The 20,351-nt window shown below is 40.0% G+C and overlaps 1 protein-coding gene across 1 annotated transcript in view; it reads right to left on the reverse strand.

Annotated features, from left to right (window-relative positions):
• The window catches only part of INTS4 (integrator complex subunit 4), a 116,756-nt gene extending 102,021 nt beyond the window's left edge, over positions 1-14,735 (reverse strand). The window contains exons 1-2 of the mRNA XM_060605529.2: positions 14,630-14,735; positions 9,720-9,914 (exon numbers count right to left, since the gene is read on the reverse strand). Of these exons, the coding sequence (XP_060461512.1) occupies positions 9,720-9,914; positions 14,630-14,683 (249 nt within the window). The 5' untranslated portion in view covers positions 14,684-14,735. The remainder of the gene's footprint in view (positions 1-9,719; positions 9,915-14,629) is intronic.
• Between the last annotated feature and the right edge of the window lie 5,616 nt (positions 14,736-20,351).

Consider the following 20,351-nt stretch of genomic DNA (forward strand, 5'->3'; position numbering starts at 1 on the left):
TACTTGGCAACCAAAAAGAATGAAATCTTGCCATTTCCAACTACGTGGCTGGAACTGGAGGGTATTAGGCTAAGTGAAATTAGTCATTCAGAGAAAGACAAATATCATATGACCTCACTCATATGAGGAATTTAAGAAACAAAAAGATGAATGTAAGAGAAGGGAAGTAAAATAATGTAAAAACAGGGAGGGAGACAAAACATAAGAGACTCTTAAATCTAGAGAACAAACAGAGGGTTGCTGGAAGGGTTGTGGGAGGGGGGATGGGCTAAATGGGTAAGGGACATTAAGGAATCTACTCCTGAAATCACTGTTGCACCATATGCTAACTAACTTGGATGTAAATTAAATAAATTTAAGAAAAAAAGAGGAAATTATAAAATTGACACAAGCAACAGATGAAATTAAGAACAAATGGACAGGTTAACAGGAAACTAGACAAGGTGAAGAGAGAACTAGTGAATAAATGATATGTCCAGAACGAAGCACAAGGAGACAAAAGAATGAAAATTCAGAAGAGAAGATCATACAATAAAATGAGATATCTGGGGCATCTGAGTGGCTCAGTTAAGTGTCCAACTCTTGATTTCAGCTCAGGTCATGATCTGACAGTTCATGAGGATTGAGGCCCCCACCAGGCTATGCTCAGGATTCCCTTTCTCCCTCTCTCCCTCTGCCCCTCCCCCTTTTGCACCCTCACTCTCTCTCGAAAGAAAGAAAGAAAGAAAGAAAGAAAGAAAGAAAGAAAGAAAGAAAGAAAAGAAAAGAAGAGAAAAGTAAAAATAAAAATAAAAATAAATAAATTCTGCAAGAATGGAAGTAAAATAAAACTTTTCCGTGCAAAAACAAATGTCAACAAACTTACAATGAATGGAAATATCAGAGGGTAGTCTTCACCCAAAAGGAAAATAATCCCAGATGAATAGTCTCAGATGCAAGAAAGAAAGAAAAACAATGATAAATACATCTGAGCAGATGATAACTATGTAGGTAAATCTAAATGAATATTGCCTGTATAAAATAACATTGTCTTACAGAGTGAAAAATGGGAAATTAAAATATACAATTACATTCACATTTAAGGCAGGAAGATGGATAAAAGGAGGTAAGTCCTCACACTGTCCAAAATGGTAACTGTGCCATATAACATTTGACTTGGATAGGTCAAGAATTCATATTGTATGATACTTCAATAAAAATAAATTTTTTTAAATTTCACTTCAAATTAAAAAAAAAAATCATGTTGTAATGGCTAGTTTAACCAGTAAAAAAGTATAAAAGAATGTATAATTCCCAAGCTAATAAAGAGGGATGGTGGAAAGGATTAAAAAAAAAAAATTAGTTCAAAAGATGGCAAGAAACAAGGAGAAAAAAGAACATTAAACAGGTAAAACAAACAGAAGGCATTTTTTAACATTTTAATTGTTTTTTAATGTTTATTTATTTTTGAGAGAGGGAGAGACAGAGCGTGAGCAGGGAAGGGGCAGACAGAGAGGGAGACACAGGATCTGAAGCAGGCTCCAGGCTCTGAGCTGTCAACACAGAGCCCGACGCAAGGCTCAAACTCAGACTGCGAGGGGGTCATGATCTGAGCTGAAGTCAGACGCTTAACTGACTGAGCCACCCAGGTGCCCCACAAATAGAAAGCATTTAATAAGGAGGGTAGATTTTTTTTTTTTTAATTTTTCAATGTTTATTATTGAGAGACAGAGAGACACAGAGCATGAGCAGGGGAGGGGTAGAGAGAGGGGGAGACATAGAATCTGAAGTAGGCTCCAGGCTCTGAGCTGTCAGCACAGAGCCTGACGAGGGGCTAGAACTCACAAACTGCGAGGTCATGACCTGGGCTAAAGTTGGTCACTTAACCAACTGAGCCACCCAGGCGCCCCAGGAGGGTAGATTTTAAACCCACGTACAATAATTACATTAAACGTAATGAACTAAATGATCAATTTAAAAAACTTTTTTTAAAAACTAACTACATGTTGTTCACAGGTCATATCTAAAACAAAAAAGCTATAAAAAAGATGAAAATAAAAGATAGTAGTATACCATGCAAACTATAACCAAAAGATAGCTGATATCATTATATTAATATTAAACAAAGTCATTATTTGCTGATATGATTTGTAAAAATTCAAAATAACCTACATATAATGTATTAAAATTGCTAAATGAACTTAGCAAGGTTATAAGACATAAGAATTAATAAATAGAAGTCAATTGCATTTCTGATTATCAGCTATGTACTGCTAGAAAATGAAATTTTAGGGGTGCCTGGGTGGCTCAGTTGGTTGAACATCTGACTTCAGCTCAGGTCCTGATCTCGCAGTCTGTGAGTTCAAGCCCTGCGTCGGGTTCTGTGTGGACAGCTCGGAGCCCGGCACCTGCTTCGGATTCTGTGTCTCCTGCTCTCTCTGCCCCTTGCCTGCTCACCCCCTCTCTCAAAAATAAACATTAAAAAAATAAAAGAAAATGATATTTTAAAAATATTATCATTTATAATAACATAAAATATTAAATATCTAGGAATAACCAACAAAATACACAAAACCTCTATGCAGAAAACTATAAAACAGTATTAAAATAGGGATGTACCATGTTTATGGATTGGAAAACCCAATACTATAAAATGTCAATCCCCATATGTCATCAGAACTATAGAGTTAATGCAATCTTAATCAAAATCCTAACAAATTTTGTTTTGGGGCGGAATTTCACAAGCTGATTTCAAAATTCATAAAGAAATGAAAAGATCAAGAATAAGATATTCTTAGAGCAAGGTGAGTGAGTGAACTTGTCCTGCCAGATGTCAAAATTTATTATAATGCTATGCTAAGACAGCATGGTACTGGCATAAGAATAGACAGACCAATGGGAGAGAACAGAAAGCCCTGAAATATCCACATACAGATACTTCATTTACCACAAAGGTGGTACTGCAGAACAATGGAGAAAGGACATTCTTTTCAATAGATGGTGCTGGGACATCTGGATTTCCATATATTCAAGCAACATACACACAAATCAATACCATGTGCGGAAAGCAAATAATAAAGCTTCTAGTAACAATGTAGCAAAATGTCTCAATAAGCTCATGGTAGCAAACCCTTCTTATATCAGATAAGAAAAGCCCAAAAATAAATGAAAAGATTGTCAATTGGGACATATCAAGAACTTTTCATCAAAATACAACATTAAGGGACTAAAAAGAGAGGGAAAGGTGGGAGGGATTAGAAAGGAAAAAGATATTTGAAACACATATAACCATTAAAGCCATTAAAGAACTTGCATCCAGAATATAAAGAATCTACACAAAACAATAAGGACAAAGAAAAATATGCAAGAGACATAAACAGGCATTACCCAATTAAACATATTATAGTTGCTCCACTTCATCAGATATCCAAGAAATGCAAATTAAGGCCACAGTGATATACCACACATCACAGAAACTGTCAAAATGAGTAAGATCAACAATTCCAAATGTTGGCAAATACATGCAATTGGAATTCTCACACAGTGTTAACAGGGGTATAAACTGGTACTACCACTTTGAAAAAGTTGGCTCAGTAATTTCACTGCAGGCTATACAAAACACAGAAATGTAAGACATACATACCAGGAGACCTGTACAAAAATGTTCACAGCACTGTTTCTTGTAATAGCTAAAAAGTGGAGATAGCCCAAATGTCCATCAATAATGGAATGGGTAAATAAATTAGGGTATATTCATACAATGAAATCTTCTGCTGTGGTAAAAATGAATGAACTACAGCTACCATCAACAATAAGGATGAACACCATATGTAGAATTTTGAGCAAAAGCCACACATAAAAAGATACATACTGTATTGTCTAATTATATGAAGTTAAAAAAAAAAAAAAAAAAGGACAAAAATAATTTGTATTTAGGAGTGCAGGTTTAATGGTAAAAAAATTTTTTAAAGGTAGTTAATACCCTGAAAGTCAGGACAGTGGTGGTGATCTTTTGGGAAAGACGTAAATCATTAGAGGGGAGTTTGAGGAGGCTCATGGAAAGCTGGTAATATTCCAATTTCTTGACCTGGATCGTGGTTACACAGTGTGTTCACACTGTGGTAGATCAATAGGCTGTATGAGGTTTTTCTACCTATTCTTCTTTATGTGTTACATTTCATAGTAAATTTTTTAAAACATAGTTGCTTGTATTACTGAGGTAACAGTGGAAACATGATATATTTTGAAAGTAAAATCAACAAGACTTGGTGAGGAAGGGAATATGGGGAAAGGAAAGGGTAAACCATCTTTCTCAGGTTTCTGACTTAAGGGTCTATGTTGATAATGGTAATATTTCCTGAGATAAGGTAGACTGGAGAGTGAACGGAGAGCCTCAATTCAGTTTTAAATATAAAAAAAAAGAGCCAATTCTTTTACGGACTTCAAATCACTGAAATATCACAGAATCAAATAATTGTCTTTCAGAGACAATAGACTAGTCAAATACTAGTCAAAAATAATTTGCAGTCAGAGAGGACAGGAAGAGTGCTATGTAGCCTTTCAACAATCTGGAATGGAGTCACAAACCTCCCAACACAAGAGAGCTGCAGAGAAAACAGAAGAATTGAGCCTAGCAGGTAAGAGGGAGGCAAGGAGGCAAGAATGAGACAAAAAAGAAGACAGCATCTGACCACTGACATTCTTTATCCATCTGGATACTTTACTTCAGTTCTACTTTCTGAAATTATCCCCTGGTACCCTCAACATCTAAGCTTAAAACAAACTGCCTCCAGGGAAACCCTCTCTAATAACTGCTCTTCTCACCATTAAAATTCTCCTGGTTCAGGCTTTCATCAACTTGCTACAGACTGGCCAGTCTCCTAGTTGGTCACCTAACACCCGTCTTGCCCTTATCCAATTCCTCCATCCCGAATCCCGTTCCCAGAGTAACATGTCTAAAACAAAACCCACACAATACAAGGCCTTTCAATATTTCTAGTCTTATCTCTTAAAGAGCTTCTATACCAGCCGCCTGCATTTCTTCTGTGACACGCGAGTTCACATTGCCATGCCTTTGCTCACAACTGCTCCTTCTTGCTAAAGTGCCTTTCCTCCTGTTTTCCAACTGGCCCAGATCTGTTTTTTAAGACTCATCTCAAGCATCACTACTACTCTATAACGCCTCTCCAGACTCCTGCTCCCGAGTAAAACTGATTACCCTCTTCTTCGAGGTCACATCATAACCTGTCCCAGATTTCATAGCACCCATGACACTGTGTTGTTATTATCCATTTATTGTGTTACCTACACAACTAGACTAAGATCAGGGATCACATAATCATCTCTGTATCTCCAACATGAAGCACATGGCCTAGCACAGAGTTAGTATTTAGGGCATTTTGAGAAAACGAAAAAAATGAACAAATGATTAACTTTAGCCCTTACTACTTACTACATATATTATTTGTTCTACCATCTACCAACTATACTGCTAGCCCCTAAAGGGCAAGGAACATGTCTCACAATTCTACATCCTCCACAGCATCGAGTACATAGTATAAGTGAAGAACCTCTCACATGAAAGAAGTCCAAATACTGCTACCTGTCCGAAGAAAAATCTGGAGGACAGAAACAGAGGCCCAACTAGTTTATCTACTAAAATATAAGAGACCACATTTCTGGATAACAGAAGAGAGGATAAAAAAAAAAAACACTATGGTCATCAATCTAGAACTGGATGCACTTGGCATCTCTCCTCATTTCCTTTCGGGCTACAATCTGCTAGACTACGAGCAGCATAGCCTGGTTAAAGAGCCTGAGGTATGACATCAGAAGATCGGAGTTCAACTTTTCTGTTAGACATGACAATGGTATTGTGATTATGTCTTTTAAAAAAGTCTTGGAGCATCTGGGTGGCTCGGCTGGTTAAGCGTCCAACTTCAGCTCAGCTCATGACCTCAGTTTGTGGGTTCAGGCCCCGCGCTGGGCTCTGCGCTGACAGCTCGGAACCTGGAGCCTGCTTCTGATTCTGTGTCTCCCTCCCTCTCTGCCCCTCCCCTGCTCATGCTCTGTCTCTCTCTCTGTCTCAAAAATAAATAAAACATTAAAAAAAATTTGTTTTTGAAAAAAAGAAGTCTTTATTGTTGGGGTGCCTGGGTGGCTCAGTCGGTTAAGCGTCCGACTCTTGGTTTCGGCTCAGGTTATGATCTCAAAGTTTGGTGGGTTCAAGCTCCACATGAGGCTCTGTGCTGGCAGCATGGAACTTGCTTCTCTCTCTCGCGCGCGCGCGCGCGCTCTCTCTCTCTCTCTCTCTGCCCCTCCCCCACTCACACTGTCACTCTCACGTAAATAAATAAGCCTTAAAAAAAAATCTTTAGTGTTTAGAGATATAAATTGAAATTTATGAACAAAATGGTATGATACCAGGGAGAATCTGGTGGAGAGGTAAGAGTGGAGGAATTGGGGTGGGGGCCATGGGAATAAAACAAGTTTGGCCACACAATGGTAACTGTTGAAGCTGGGTAATGGTACATGGAAATCAAACTGCTCTCTTTACTTGTGTATATAATTGAAATGTTTCATGACAAAAAGTTAAAAAAAAAAAAAAAAAAAAAACAGATTTAAATCCAGACCCTCCATTTACTTAGCTGGTCACCTTGTATACTAAACTGCTCCAAACTTAGTTCCTCATCTGGATTACAGATATAACAATGGTGATGTCATCAAGATTAAATAAAATATTACATGTGGAAAGAGCTTTCTAAACTCCAACGCACTATATAAATGCTAACTGTTCTTAGAAGTATTATTACAGATGATTAGTGGTAGCAAAGTTATATTATCATATAATAGATAGGTAAATACTGCTAAGAAAACAGATCAATGTGTCTGAAAACTAGAGAACAGAAACCCAGATTTAATTCATGTAAAACATGTGGGAAGCATTTATTAACACCCTACAGTGTTCTAGGGACCTTGCCAGGCACTGGGACAGAGATAAACAGATTTGTAGTCTCTGAACTTAGGGGCTTAAAGTCTGAAGGACAGAGACATATATGATGAAAACAGCAATACTAAGAGCTAATAAATGTGCTAACAGACGTGTCCAGTATCCAGAAAAGTGCTGGATATATAATAACCACTTGTTAACTGAGTAAAAAGTCTTACAAAAGCATACACTCATTCATTCAACAAATATTAATTTTACCACACACTGTCAATTTAAATCAACTATCCAGTTAAAAACAAAAATCTCTGTTCAAGATGAGCTTACATTCTAGTATGGGGAAATGGACAAGGGACAAAATAAATGAGAAAATTATATAGATTATAAGAAGTCGGTAAGTGCTATGGAGAAAACAATATCAAGGAATGGGGCTAGGAAGTTCTGGGGTCGAATAAGGCCGTTTCAATTTTAAATACAGGGACAAAAAAAAGGCCTTAGTGGAAAAGTGACATTTGAGCTAAGACTTGAACAAAGTGTGGGAAGCAGACATACGAACATCTGAGGGAAGTGTTCTAGGCAGAAGGAAACATAAGTGAAAGACTCTGAGGAAAGAATGTGTTTGGCAGAGAGAGTGGCAGACCAGATCACAGGGCAGTGGGAGGAAGAAAGGGGTTCTAGGCTGGTGGAACAGTGTGTGAAAAGACATGGGTTTCTGAAAACCCACAAAGTCTTTGGACAACGGCAAACATTTCTGATTAAGCTAGAACATTATATGTGTAAAGGAAAAGACCCTTTATGTCATACGTAAAAGACTTAAATAATCATAGTTTATAGAAAGAACAGACTGAAGGGAAAAAGAAGCTTTTGCAAGTGAACATTTGAAGACATTACATGCATCCTCACAGATGCAATATGAAATACAAATCTTCATCTATAACATATTCTTAAAAATTTCAAAAATGTGCTGGGGCGCCTGGGTGGCTCAGTCGGTTAAGCGTCCGACTTCAGCTCAGGTCACGATCTCGCGGTCTGTGAGTTTGAGCCCCGCGTCGGGCTCTGGGCTGATGGCCCAGAGCCTGGAGCCTGCTTCTGGTTCTGTGTCTCCCTCTCTCTCTGCCCCTCCCCCATTCATGCTCTGTCTCTCTCTCTGTCTCAAAAATAAATAAACGTTAAAAAAAAAATTTTTTTTTAATAAAAAAAATAAAAAAATAAATTAAAAAATGTGCTTAACCTAAGTCTAACTTTCAGTTCCTAGTAAATAAAAGGGATATAGAAGCAAGTTAACCCCTAAGCAAGTAAACAAATTCAGAAGACACTTTATAAACAACGGAGTTTATCAGATCAATGTCACCAAAACAATAAATGTGTTCTAGATTAAAAAAATAAATTTGTTCTAGATTAAAAAAGACCAATGCCATGTGTGAATAGTGTTGGTATTTTGATTTCTGGCTCAACCGACAGAGTCACCCAGGTGTCGGTAAGCATCCAACTCTTGATTTCGGCTCAGGTCAGTCAGACTGACCCCCACGTTGGGCTCCAAGCTGAGCATGGAGACTGCTTGGGATTTTCTCTCTCCCTCCCTCTCCCGAGCCCATGCATGCATGTGTGTGTGTGCGTATGCGGACACACGCACATGCTCTCTCTCTCAAAATAATTTTTTTTTAAAGTCCCTTACGAGTATTGAACCAGCCCTACAGCCCCGGAATGAATCCCACTTGATCATGGTGAATAATTCTTTTTAAATGCTGTTAAACTCGATTTGCTAGTATCTTGTTGAGAATTTTTGCATCCATATTCATCAGGGATATTGACCTGTAGTTCTCTTTTTTTGCTGGGTCTCCGTCTGGTTTGGGAATCAAAGTAATGCTGGCTTCATAGAAGGAGTCTGAAAGTTTTCCTTCCCTTTCTATTTTTTGCAACAGCTTCAGGATAGGTATTATCTCTGTTTAAATAGCTGGTAGAATTCCCCTGGGAAGCCATCTGGTCCTGGACTCTAATTTGTTGGGAGATTTTTCATAACTGATTCAAATTCTTCGCTGGTTATGGGTCTGTTCAAATTTTCTGTTCCTTCCCGTTTGAGTTTTGGAAGTGTGTGGGTGTTTAGGAATTTGTCCATTTCTTCCAGGTTGTCCAGTTTGTTGGCCTATAATTTTTCATAGTATTCCCTGATAATTGCTTGTATTCCTGAGGGATTGGTTGTAATAATTCCATTTTCATTCGTGATTTTATCTATTTGGGTCCTCTCTTCTCTTTTTGAGAAGCCTGGCTACAGGTTTATCAATTTTGTTTATTTTTTCAAAAAACCAACTCTTGGTTTCATTGATCTACTCTACTGTTTTTTAGATTCTACTGAACAATTTAGGGAAAAATATCATGATACTTTAAAAAAACTTCAGGAAAACAAATAAAGGGAACAAATTTGGCAACATATTAGTTAACTATTAAATCCCAGAGATGGGTATTTGGCAGTTCATTATAGTATTGTCTCTACGTTTCTATAGGCTTAATAATTTTCATAATAAGTTTAAAACTCTGATTCATCTGTGATTCAAATATTTGGAAATCATTTCTTCCCCCTTACTTACATAAACTTAAAAATAAATACATCTTGTGAATTTCATTTCAGGATTTGGATCTTTTTTATCTCTGCATCTACAGTGCCTGGCACATGGAAGGCACTCACTACAAGACTGCTGAATGAACACCTTCTTACTTATTTTGCAATACTAACCCATTCTGTAGACGTGATAAAATTCTTACACACACTTCCATCAGATCCTCAAGACCATCTTACCTTGTAATAATGTTCCAAGAGAATCCGGACTACTCCCTCCACACTTTCTGCTTCAACAGGCTTCCTGGCAAACTGGAGCAGGTACTGCAAAGCATCTGCTGGGGAGGTAGCTTTACACAGATCTATGTGGAGCGCTGCGGATTTACTTGGTTTTGTCAATCGGAGTTTCTTGGTTGCAATTTCCTCCTGCTGTTGCTGCAAGGGAGTAGGGAAGGTAAGACGTGAAAACACAGAGTCTGCAAATCTAACACTGCCTCATTTCCTTATACCAACTAATGTATTTAGCTAATAGACCTAACTTTAGGAAAAAGCAGTGTAATGAACACAAAAAAAAGAGCGCTAGATTGGAGACAAGGTTATGAGTCCCCATTTTGCTTTTCACTAGCTCCTACCACTTTAGGCTAGTTATTTCATTTCTCCAAGTCTGTTTCTTTCTCTGTGAAGTAAGTCCACTAACATTTTGTTCTGCCTATCTCTTAGGACTGTTGCAACTTTAGGGTTAAAAGGACATACAAAGGATCTGTTCCATTCTTTATTTAAAAAGAAATCTCAATTCTATAAATATATACCGACTATGCTGAGGCACCCAGCAGGCTCAGCTTCCCTCCTGAGAAAACTGGAACTGATGGGAACTGTCTGCAGCTTACACTGAGTAAAAAGTCTTCCCCTTACTCCAAATGACTACCCAAAGCATTCTGCCTTTATTAAAAGGATGGTTAATGTAAATAAAATTTTTAAATACCTTGCAAACTGTAGTCACTTAACAAATTTTTCTTTACTGAATAATTATTCAGCATTAGGAGTTGCGTCTGAGTTCTAATTCTGCTGCTGTTCTAAGTAAGTTACAATTTTTACCTTTATTATTTGCAATATGAGAATGATGACACTACTACCTGTTTTTCTCAACTAGGGATCATCATCTGAACCACAGGACACACAAAATTATTTGAATAACTATTTTCTCAATTCTCCCAAGGATGGTGCATAATTAGAAGCTTTTTAGATGCATTTGTTACATATAATGAGTGCCAAAAAGTTCAGTGAAAGGGAACCTGTCACTCCAGGGCTTAAGTCAGGCCCTGGTGGGTAGGTATAGAAAACATCGTAACTAACATAAGGCAAATGTTGTAATCAATAATTTTCCTCAACATCTAATGCATCATTTTGATATCCTGAGCAATCCCTCTTTACAATGTACAAATGTACTATCTACAGATAAAAGATTAGGATTATTCTAGTCAGGAACATAGTATGGCATGATAAAGAGACCAAGGGGTTTTTTTTTATTGGTTTTGTTTTTTGTTTTTTTAAGAGACCGAGGGTTTTGAAGCAGAGGAATTTGGGTTCGGTAACCATTTACTAGTGAGGGAGGCCTCTCCTTCTTCTATAAAAGGGAATACACAATACCTATATTGTATGGATATTTGAGAAGTCTGTGTCTTTAATTGTACAAATACAAAATAACCACTAACTACATACCAGTTCTCTCTCCCTCCTTACCTTTATAGCAGAGGGAAAGACAGAAGCACTAAGATCTCATTTCATCATTGTATGGTAATGATTCATGCAGAATGAAGAAATGAGTTCTTTTCCTAAAATCCTTACTCATTCCCATCCTATTCTACACAAACTCAGTCTTCAGTGTTATCTAGGCTCCAATCAGTACAAAAGCTGAGAAAGATTTCTTTCCCTATAGAGTATGTAAGGGGAAAGACAAACCAATATCTGCTATCAGTCAACCATCAGTAACAGTTTAGTGAGCCAGGACCTATGGTCTATCCAGGGGTGATGGAGAAGTTAGACCTGAGCTGGAGGCAAAGGCAGTGATAAACAGATGACACATTAGAAGCCTGAGGGCACAACATCCTGAATTTATGACTTTTAACATCCTGGTCTAAGGCTTCCAACACCTTGAAGCTGACAGAGCCACAAGTACAGAACTTGCAGCTCTCCTCTTCAAGCTCTGCCCCAGAGTAATTTATACCTTCATTATAAACCATAACAGTTCCAACAAGAACCTTGCAGGGCCCAAACCCCCCACCCCAATTGGTAGGAGGAGTCCCTCAGATGACTGGCAACAACCTCAATTAGAGACAGCCCTAGCTATGACCTATAACCTATGCAAACACAAAAAGACATCTCTAGCTCCAGTGGAATGACCACTTCTGGGCCTGCCCACACTGCCTTCTTGAAAGTGTACTGTCCTTAATAAACTGCTTTGTGCTTGCTACATTCCTTCTGACCATCTTTATTCGAGTTTGGATCATCACATAAATCTTTCTATGGAAAATCCAAGAACTGAGACCTCCATTCATACAACATAGACTCTCCCGCCTATAACAGGGGACACTGATGAAGCAGGCATTATCTCTGTCCCTAAATAGGCCAGACTGGTAGGGAGATATGCACACTGTGTAAAATTAATAAAGTGAAAACTCATTAAAGTTGAGGAGGGAGGATACAAGGGGAGGCCAGAAGGAGGAACAGTACTACTCAAGAGTCAACTAGGGAAAGAACTGTCCATTATAGAGTCCAACAGAAGAATCAACAGGAAAGGATCTTCAGTTATAGGCCCCAACAGGGAAAGATGCACATGACCTCTCCTACAAGAAATCAACCACCCTTGCAACTCAGCTAAGGAGAAATTCTCATCACCCTAGACTTTCCCTTCAAAACAACCTCTCCTGGAGGTGCCTGGGTGGCTCAGTCATTTGAGCATAGGACTTTGGATCAGGTTATGATCTCACGGTTCCTAGGTTCGAGCTCTGCATCGGGCTCACTGCTGTCAATGCAGAGCCCACAGAGAGTCCCTCTCTCTATGCCTCTCTCACTCAAAAATAGACAAACATTAAAAAAAAAAAAAAAAAAAAAAACACAAAAACCACAAAAAAAACCCTCTCCTGACTTCCTGCTTCTCCTTGGTTTGCTAGATTTGCCTATGGTTTTGCCATAACTTGCATGTGCCGAATTGCAGTTCTCTGTTATTCCCCAAAAAATACATTTTTGCTGGTTAAATAACTATTTTTAACGTCAACAACTAGTAATTATAGTAGCACTGAGGGGTAAGTACAAATAGACAAACAAGTACAGAGTGCTTGCTACAGAAGCAGAGGAGAAAGAGACAAAACTCTTGCTGAGGCTTTAGTTGCATCTTGAAGCCAAAATGTGAGAGCAAAAATAAAGGGGAAAATGACATGCATTCCATGTAAAAGAGACAAAAGGTATAAGACTCTGGAGAAGTGTAAACACATGACATGCTGGAGGAAGGGCAAGTAGTCTTGAGAAGTGGGCACAATACAATAGGAAGAAAGGAAATCACACTGGGTAACAAGGGGAATGAACTTAATGCCACTGAACTGTATACTTAAAAATGTTTAAAATGTTAAAATATGTATTTTGCCACAATTATTTTAAAAAAAAATCATAACACACACACGCACGCGTGCAAGTGGGCAAAGGAAACAGATCCAGAAAATTCCAGAAAGCAAACCACAAAAGAAGGAGCTCTGTGAAATAAAAACTTTCCTGAGGAGGCCCTGGCTGGCTCAGTCCATGCAGCATGAGATTCTTGATCTCAGGGTGGTGAGTTCAAGCCCCACACTGAGTGTAGAGATTACTTTAAAAATTTTTAAAAATAATAAAAAATAAAAACTTCCTGAATCTTGACTCATTCTGAAAGTTCAAGAAAACCAATTTCACATAAAATGGAGCAACAACGTGTCAACGTTAAATCTCAAAGTTATTTTAAGAAAAAAAAATAATGAGAATAACTTCCCTACAGTGGGAATATGCTACAAAGATGTGGTAAGTGAAATAAGTGAAAACAGGAAGAAAAACTTGATTTTTCAATGGAATCATCCCTCTGTACTATAATCACAGATACGTTTTTCTGTCTCCCACTAGTCTGTGAGCTCCTAAAGGAGAAGGACCCTCACCAGTATTGGGCTTTGTAGCTCAACACCTTTCAGTATACCTGATACACAGTAACCACTCATTTACATGAAGGAATGATTTAAATGTTTAAGGACAGTTTCCTGCTGCATGGTCTAAGTCTTGCTACCCTCGAAGTCTAAGGATCTAGGGGTACTCTACGGATCTAAGGAGGCTTTTGGTCTACCAGCATCAATTGAGGGCTTGTCAGAAATGCAGATTATTGCCTCACCTCCCCCAACCCACTGAATACAATCTAGATTTTAACAAGATCACCAGGTGATTTGCATAAAAAGTCGAAGAAGCAGCACACTTAAGATAACTTGGGATCAACCTCGACTTTCACAACACCTATGAGGAGACACGTGGAGAATCACTGCTCTGACAGGGGCTCAGCTCACCTGTCCTTAACTCCAAAGGAAGAAAGTACTTTGCCCTACCTCCTAGGTAAGCTGTTCCGCCAATGGAGAGTTCTGCCCCTATGCAGCCTGTGACCCTCACCTGCTTTGGCTGGGTTTTGAGATTTCTCAAGACTCCTCTTTCAACCCCTTAGTTTTGCATACAACCAACTCGTCCCGGGGCACTTTCTCTGAAATAGGAGTTGGGAGGGGCTCTACCAGTAAATTGGCTCTGAATCCTCTTATCCCTCAGGAAGCTTTCAAGTCCATATGTGTAAGATGAAGGTGCTAATGTAACCCGAATAAACTGAAATAACGGATAAGACATCTTCGTAAATTGTAAAGTGCTATTTGTCCTCGCTAATAATTTTATTTTTTTAGAAGTGTCACACTGCACATATTAATAATGACTACGACAGCAGCTGCAAACGAACACGCCCACTTAAGTGCAGTTTCAGAGAGCCCATCTGAGTAGTCGGCACTCGAACCAGGTTTGCGGCGCCTGTTTTGGCAAAGTGTCTGGAAGGTGAATAACCTTCCCCGCCCGGGACTGGTCCCGGGACCTTTCCTTCCGTAAATTACCTGAACCACCTTAGTGAATTCCTCGTACACTCGCTTCTTTAGGTGCGCCGCCATGACTGCCCGCGGACCTTCTCAGCTTCCGTACTCGACAAGGGAGGCGGGGGGGGGGGGGGGAGGGGGGGGCGGTGAAGGAATCCGGAAAACTTGTCTAGGCCTGAGGAACTCGCCACAGTCCCACAAGGCAGTGGGGCTCTGGGAAAGAGAGGCCTCTTCCGGCTGCTCGACTGCCCTGCTGCAGTGCAGCCCAATTTGTCCGCCTACACCTCCGGCCCCTGCGGAACGAAAGAGAAGGCGCAGCGTGAGGGGGCGGTGCCTCTGGTGGGAGGAGACTGGATTGGAAGGGTGGAGGAGCCAATGGGAGCCTTTGGGGGCTTGCAGGTGGTCGAAAGACTGGCGGGGAGCCGAGCTAAAGGAGGATGGAAGTATATAGGGAAAGGGCAGAGGCTAGATGATCCAGAACTAGAGGCAAAACTGGAGCTGCGTGAGGACTTTAACTTGAGCGATCAGGGAAAAGAGGCCCAGCTGGCGTTCCCATCGTCCTTTGCCGTTCACGTTTGCTGCTTGTAGCTTTATCGAGCTCTCCTTTTCTGTGTGCCACTCCTCTCCTGGCATGGGATTTTTTTTCTTGCTCTCTCATTCCGGTTGTTTGAAATTTACCCTTCTTTAAGGAATCAAACCTTTCTCTGATAGCTTAGGGAGAGTGGAAAGAATCCTGAGGTCAAGGGTCAAGCACCAAAGTTTCAGACTTTGACTGGCACATAATGAGCAAAGAGCATCAACTACAAATGTGCTCACACCTAACCTGACCTAGATGTAGTGACAATGGAATGAGATAATGCAGAAACATTCGGCAGACTGTAAGATGTATTTCACGTGTAAGTGGAACCCAAGGTCAAGTTTTACCTCTTTCATTAAACTTTAGCTGTTCATTGTTTCCTTCTTTCATGTGGATGCTTAGAAAAAAGCAAGCTGTGGTAAGTACGGAAGACCCCAAAACACGTAAAAGATGGTCTTTACCCTCAAGGTCCTACAGTGTAACTGGGAGAAGAGACACCCAAACTAATAATTAGAGATCAAAGTGATGAGGGAGCATGGAACAAACTGAGGGCAAAATACAAGCCAACAGCAGCCCCATTCCCCTCCGGGTGGTACTCCTCAGACACTCCTGGCTACCCAAGAACAAAGAAAAGGGGTTTAAGTGTTTGCCATGTTAATGTGGGAACCTAAGGCAAATGAAAAATTAAATTCCCTTACTGCCTATAAACCCATTGACAAGTCCTTGAAGCCAGCAGAGTGACCTCCCTGTAGAAGCCCAGCTGCCTAGATGATGACACTTTGCTAGGAGCAAAAGAGGATCTTAGCCTAACATTATCCCAACCTTAAGGATCCTGTAAGTCTTCCTGTATCTCAACTGCCTCAAGATATATCCTTGAAATCATACTCCAAGCTTATGGCCCCCCAATATACATCTGAAGGGTCTCATGACTGAGGTTTTACTAATCGGCAATAAACGGTGTTTCCCTAGCACCAGCTAGCCCCTCAAGATCCTGGAAACGCTGCTTCCAAAATTCCTTAGAGACTTACTCTATCCCTGACCACCTCCCAACCTGAGGGTGTATAATGAGTTACCCGTCATGACCCCAGTGCAACTCCTCCTGTCCACAGGTCCTGTCCCTGTGCTTTAATAAAATCACCTTTTTGCACCAAAGACGTCTTCAAGAATTCCTTCTTGGTCCTTGGCTCTGGACCCCCTCCTCCCCCACTTCATCAAAATTGTCCTTGGATAAGAGGAATGTGATTCAAACACACGTACTAACTTCCTCGGGGGGGGGGGGGGGTGAAGCAGAATAATGACCCCAAAATATGACATTTTGGTATGTGGATTATTTCTAACTGAAGATAATCTAGGTGCAACAGACTCGGGAAGGGCTGTTTACCATCCCCTTAACTTCCTACAAGAATTTAGAGGGCCTGTACCAGGAGAGTGCTAATACCAAAGGTAATGTTTTATTGGAAAGACTTAATCTGCATAGCATGGCAAACATATGTTCACCAGACATTTGCTCTTCTCATCTTTCTGTGAATTGTCTTTCTCCTCTTAAGGAAGCTGCAGACCTCTTCCCCTTTTCCCTAGCTCAGGATGTCATATAAGCCTCAATTGCCTGTCTTTGGATCTCATGTCTTTGGGGCTCCTGTACATATAAAATTTGTTTTTCTCCTGTTGATCTGCCTTATGTCAATTCAATTAATAGGCCAGCCAAAGAAACTAGAAGGGAAGAAAAATTTTCCATTCCTACAATGCCTCATGGAAGTACAGAGGAAATGATTTTTGTGCTGGCTTTAAAAATAGTGAATTTTGGGGGCACCACTTGGTTGAGTGTACAACTCTTGATTTCAGCTCAGGTAATGATCCCAGGGTTGTGGGATCGAGCCCCACATCGGGGGCTCTGTGCTGAGTGTGGAGCCTGCTTAGGATTCTCTCTCTCTGTCTGTCCCTCTCTCCTGCTTGCATTCTCTCAAACTCTCTCTCTCTCTAAAATATAAAAAAAAAATTAAACATTTTTTAATGTTTATTTTTGAGAGAGAGAGAGAGACAGAGCATGAGCAAGGGAGGGGCAGAGAGAGGGAGACAAAGCAGGCTCCAGGCTCTGGGCTGTCAGCACAGAGCCCAATGTGGGGCTCAAACCCATGAACTATGAGATCATGGCCTGAGCCAAAGTTGGACGCTTACCCAACTGAGCCACCCTGGTGCCCCTAAAATGTAAAAAAAAAATTTTTTTAATAGTGAATTTTCAAGAAAGAAAGGCATCCCAGACCACAGAGACTACCACGTATACAAATGTGTTGAGTAAAACGAAAAGCACTTACAAACAGTGCCTTCAGTAAATGTTAGCAGCTATTATATCATTACTATATTCTATCTAATCTAAGCTGCCAGCAACGCCAGTAAAACAAACCATTATTTTAGGTAACACATAAAAAATTTAAGAAAAATGTTAGGAAATGAAAAGAATCAAGTAAAAAAATCCTAAAATTAAAACCAGTGGTCTCTTATTGCTTAATTTGTTATGTATATTTACTGAAAGAGCCCTTTTAAACTTATTTACATGTAGATTTGTATCCTATGTCATACTGCTGTGTTTCCATGCCTTTTGGTGCACATTAAAACTTTTCATTTCAATGCAAATTATAGGGTAATCTCTTTGAAGACTCATTAAATGGCAATTAAAGACAACAGATGCAGAGCTCAATGGAAGTGATGAAAACATGAACTGCCATGACCCAATCTACACATGAACAATTGACCAACAGCAATCTTAGATGTGTCCTGATTTCAGAGATGTTAAATGTGCATCTAAGCATCAATTATTAAAAGTACTAACATCATTATTAGATATGGCTGCAGGAAGGAGTTGGGTGCACTCAGAAAATGAAAGAAAATTCAGTTTATATTGAGAGTAAACTGCATACAGGGAGAAACTGGGACCAGACTGGTATAGAAACAAGAATATTCCACATTCTTTTTTAAAATATTTTTTAAAATGTTTAATCAATCTCTATACCTAATGTGGGACTCGAACTCACAACCTTGAGATCAAGAGTTGCACACTCCACCAACTCAGCCAGCCAGGTGCCCCCATTCCACATTCTTTAATATTGAAATGAAAAACTGTATTTATTGAATTGATTATATTTTCATTTGACTTCATTATTGCATATGGGAATAGAATGAGACACCTCAGTGAATCCTTTAAGCTTCAAACAGTCTTCCCTGTCCCCATTGTGTAACAGCAACCCAATTTCCTAGGAAATTGGGGTTACTCACTCAGATAATAACTCCTTCTCTGCTTTTGGCTCAGCAAGAAGAGCTCCTAATGACCAGGAGGCAGTCTCATCACATGTTATAATGTAATAGAACAATGACAATGTTCTTTGGTGGAACTGTTCCTCCCTTGGGAACTAAATACTCCAAACCCTCTGAATAGAATTCATAAATGAGTCATTAGGTGTAAAAATGACAAGAACCATGGGGCGCCTGGGTGGCGCAGTCGGTTAAGTGTCCGACTTCAGCCATGTCACGATCTCGCGGTCCGTGAGTTCGAGCCCCGCGTCAGGCTCTGGGCTGATGGCTCGGAGCCTGGAGCCTGTTTCCGATTCTGTGTCTCCCTCTCTCTCTGCCCCTCCCCCGTTCATGCTCTGTCTCTCTCTGTCCCAAAAATAAATAAAAAACGTTGAAAAAAAAAAAATTAAAAAAATGACAAGAACCACTCTTACCTCCTCTCCTTAGTCCCTAGACCTATGTATTCTAACTGTGGGAGAAAAGGTACTAAATTTTAGCTATTGGTATAAGGTATATACCTCAAATCTGTAAAACAGCACCCCAAATTCACAATGTTTTGTCTCTCAGCTAGCCCCATAAGTGAGTCTGCAAAAGGTCATTACACTGTTTTTATCATAGCAGCTACATCTGAGTGATGGGGCACTTAAGAAAACTAAAGAGTTTCTTTGCAAAAAAATTTTTTTTTTAATGTTTAGTCATTTTTGAGAGAGAGAGAGAGAGAGAGAGAGAGAGAAAGTGGGGGAGGGGCAGAGAGAGAGACAGGGAGACACAGAGTCTGAAGGAGGCTCCAGGCTTCAAGCTGTCAGCACAAAGCCCAACGTGGGGCTTAAACCTACAAGTGGTGAAATCACGACCTGAGCCAAAGTCAGTCCCTCAATGAGCCAAAGTCAGTCCCTCAACCTACTGAGCCACCCAGACACCCCTATAATTCTTTCATCATAAAATAAGTTCCTTAGTCCAAAGCAATGTCCATGAAAATTCATAAGATACCCGTGAATAGTAGGGTTGGCAAAAACATCACAGTTAAGCGTTATTAGGGTTTTCCAGGGAACCAGAACCATCGCAGATGACTGATAGATAGATGATAGATAGATAGATAGATAGATATAGATAGATAGATAGATAGATAGATAGATAGATAGATAGATATAAGCTACTATAACAGAATACTACAAACCAAATGGCTTATAAACAACAGAAATTTTATTTCTCACAGTTCTGGAGGCTGAGAAGCCCAAGATCAAGGTATAGAGAGATTCACCATCAGGCAAGAGCTCACTTTCTAGTTCGTAGACAGCTGTATTCTTGCCGTGTACGCACATGGCAGAAGAGGCAACAGAGCTCTCTAGGGTCTCTTCTATAAGAATACTAATCCTGGGGTGCCTGGGTGGCTCAGCCGGTTAAGCATCCAACTCTTGGTTTCGTCTCAGGTCGTGATCTCACAGTTCATGAGTTTGAGCCCTGCATTGGGCTCTGCTCTGACAGCCTGGAGCCTGCTTGGGATTCTCTCTCTCTCTCTCTCTCTCTCTCTCTCTGCCACTCCCCTGCTCACTCTCTTTCTCTCAAACAAAAAAAAATAATAAATAAACTTTTAAAAATTTAAAAAAGAGGCACCTGGGTGGTTCAGTTGGTTAAGTGTCCAACTTTGGCTCATGTCATGAACTCATGGTTCATGAGTTCGAGCCCCGTGTCAGGCTCTGTGCCAACAGCTCAGAACCTAGAGCCTGCTTCGGATTCTGTGCCTCCCTCATTGCCCCTCCCCCAGTCACGCTCTGTTTCTCTCTCTCTCTCTCTCTCAAAAAGAAAAAGAAAGAAAATTAAAAAAAATTTTTTAATTAAAAAAAAAAGAGGGGCATTCACTTTCAAATATCCCCTCTCTGC

Source organism: Panthera onca, chromosome D1, assembly GCF_046562875.1.
Source record: "Panthera onca isolate mPanOnc1 chromosome D1, mPanOnc1 haplotype 2, whole genome shotgun sequence".
Classification (NCBI taxonomy): domain Eukaryota; kingdom Metazoa; phylum Chordata; class Mammalia; order Carnivora; family Felidae; genus Panthera; species Panthera onca.